At 40.0% G+C, this 2,872-nt stretch overlaps 1 protein-coding gene across 2 annotated transcripts in view; it reads right to left on the bottom strand.

Annotated features, from left to right (window-relative positions):
* ntrk1 (neurotrophic tyrosine kinase, receptor, type 1) overlaps positions 1 to 2,872 on the bottom strand; it is a 55,011-nt gene that overhangs the window by 9,026 nt on the left and 43,113 nt on the right. For both annotated transcript variants that reach the window (XM_014023441.1, XM_014023442.1), the window contains one exon: positions 664 to 904. In XM_014023441.1, coding sequence (XP_013878895.1) covers positions 664 to 904 — 241 coding nt within the window. The remainder of the gene's footprint in view (positions 1 to 663; positions 905 to 2,872) is intronic.

The following is a 2,872-nucleotide window of genomic DNA, read 5'->3' as shown; positions in this document are numbered from 1 at the left end:
CCTACAAAGGTTTCTCAGAATCCTACAAAGGTTTCTCAGAATCCTACAAAGGTTTCTCAGAATCCTACAAAGGTTTCTCAGAATCCTACAAAGGTTTCTCAGAATCATACAAAGGTCTCTCAGGATCCTGCAAAGGATTCTTGGGATCATAGAAAAGTTTTTCAGGATCCTGCAAAGTTTTTTCAGAATCCTACAAAGGTCTCTCAGGATCCTGCAAAGGTTTCTCGGCATCATAGAAAAGTTTTTCAGGATCCTGCAAAGTTTTTTCAGAATCCTACAAAGGTTTCTCAGGATCCTGCAAAGGTTTCTTAGGATCCGGCAAAGGTCTCTCACAATCCTGCAAAGGTCTCTCAGGATCCTGCAAAGATTTCTCAGGATCCTGCAAAGGTCTCTCAGAATCCTGCAAAGGTCTCTCAGAATCCTACAAAGGTTTCTCAGAATCCTACAAAGGTTTCTCAGTATCCTGCAAAGGTCTCTCAGTATCCTGCAAAGGTTTCTCAGAATCTTCTAAGGTTAGTCAAGATCTGTTTTATTTTTTTTCTTTTCCCCTCTGTCCCCTGACAGGTTGTGTAATAATGTGACTCAGTAGTTTAAATAGGAAAAGAAAAAACTAAACTGTGTACAAACTGTCCTTAATGATGACTTTTTGTCAGAGACACTTACCCGATAGTAATCGGTGCTGTAAATATCTCGGGACATGCCGAAGTCTCCTATTTTCACCACCAGACCCTCCCCCACCAGGCAGTTGCGGGTTGCCAGGTCACGGTGGACGAAGTGCAGAGACGCCAGGTAAACCATCCCTGAGGCAATCTGAGCGGCGATGTGCAGCATCTGAGGCAGGGTCAGCTGACCCAGCGGAGGCATCTTTGATTCCTCCAGGATTCGAGCGTCAGGTCCGTGAGCTCTGCACACACAGGACAGGTGCTGCCTTTCATGACCTGCTTTTTCATTTTAGTTGTACATATGTCACTTTAATGCTCTTTATTTTAGTAAAAACATATTTCTAATGTCAATTAGTCGCAGAAAGTTGAATTGACATTTGTATTTTCTTCTCAAAAGTTTTAGTTTGGTGATTTTTTTAACTACAGATGGTAACTTCAGAGTCATGAAGCCACACTAACTAACTTTTAGGCTGTTTAAAACTTTTGTAAAATAATGCAAATGCCTTTAGTTACACAGTCTATATGCTTCTTCTACAGTTTGTACCTATAAATATACCTATAAATATAAGTATTTTTGTTAATCACTGTTTTTTTGGTTCAAGTCCCCTCAGAGGACAGAGATACTAAAACTCTCAGACTCCCATTGTGTCTGAGCTCAGGGTTTACCTTTTTAAAACACTGTAGATAAGAAAAATAAGAGTGTTCAGACTCTTGCAGTCCAAGAATATTCAAAAACAGTTTTTCAAGGGTTACTTTTTAATCTGCATTTCCTCGTATTCTACGATTCAGAAATGGTAGAAGGTTGTTTGACCACAAGTGTTTCGAGAGCTTTTTCCGTCTCTTATTAGCTTTTTTTAAATTTTTTTGGTTGTCGTTGTTATTAAAACACTCAGACTGGCCTGTCAGCAGTTTACGGCACCAACCTTGGGTCACCTGAAGGACAACGACCCAGGCGAGCAATCTGCAGATTGAACACTTCTGAGCACGAAGCTCCTGAGAGCATCGCAGACATGGTCAGCACGCCACAATAAAACCATTTCAAACCAATGCTTAATAGAAAACACAGGCTTGTAATACGCCTACAATTGATTTGCAATAATGTAATTGTAGATCATGAACACCCACTCCAACATCCAACTGCCTAAATGAGCCAATCCCAGCTGATGTGTCTCCATGTGGCGTCCATCCTAATGTCTCTTCTCTGCACTTTACAAAGGAACTTGTTGATGCAATCAGGATTAGTTTAAAAGGCAGGTGGCAGGGTGGGAAAGCAGCTGCACCACGGGGGCTTTCAGACATTTCACCCATTTGGTCTCTTGGAAATGTGATTTCCACCAACATATATTTCAGGAAAAAACCCCGAGCATGCATGTGTACGTGTTTTTTCCATTCCCAATCTGTCTCCTGTGGAGGACACCTGGCAGTCAGCATCAATTGCGTCTGCTGGAATAGATCGCTCAGATTGTTTCCCAGGTGCCAAGAGAGCTCCAATAGGTCAGCACAGTCTCAGTTCCTTTAACGTTCCCTGCAGGTTTCCAAAAAGAAACATCTAAACCACTACACAACAGATTTTGAAGCTTTTCTTGCCTCCATGTTGTATTAAATCATTTATCATTTAAACCATTTAATTATTAGAACCTATGTAAATCCAGTTTTAATCCTTTGTTCAAGTGATAAAATTCATTTTTATCAACATATGAGATGAATCTTTGTGTTACCATCTGAAAACATCTCAGTAACAAAGAAACCACACTTTGCCTTGACACGTGAACATCTTTTCTCTTGTCGCTTTTCTTGTTTTTTTTACTGCGTGCACCTTTTTTACAACAGATATTTGACAGAACAGGTGTAATCCTTAGAGCTGTGTTTCCCTTTGAACTTTTGGAAACTAACTGGAGGCACAAAATAGTCTGGAAATTTCAACAACTTACAGCGGGAACCAGGCGGACCGACTGGTTTAAACACAGAAACACAAACTCCAAATGTTGAACAAGGAGTAAAATGTAAATTAAAACAGAAAGCAGTATTTGCAAATTTCAAGAACTCAGATTTTTGACAAAGAATTATAATAAATGTATCAAATGTTCAACAAAAAAAGAGTTTCTTTTTAATTGGTCAACTTGACTTCACCAATCGCAGCTCAGTGATAAACTGGCTTTAGTTTCTCCATGTGGAGGTCTGATTTGTGTTGGTGTGTGTGTGTGTGTGTG

This window comes from Austrofundulus limnaeus, unplaced genomic scaffold (assembly GCF_001266775.1).
Source record: "Austrofundulus limnaeus strain Quisiro unplaced genomic scaffold, Austrofundulus_limnaeus-1.0 Scaffold370, whole genome shotgun sequence".
In the NCBI taxonomy this organism is placed as follows: domain Eukaryota; kingdom Metazoa; phylum Chordata; class Actinopteri; order Cyprinodontiformes; family Rivulidae; genus Austrofundulus; species Austrofundulus limnaeus.
The sequence above is the reverse complement of the archived record's forward strand: the minus strand, read 5'-3'. Positions and strand labels throughout refer to the sequence as shown.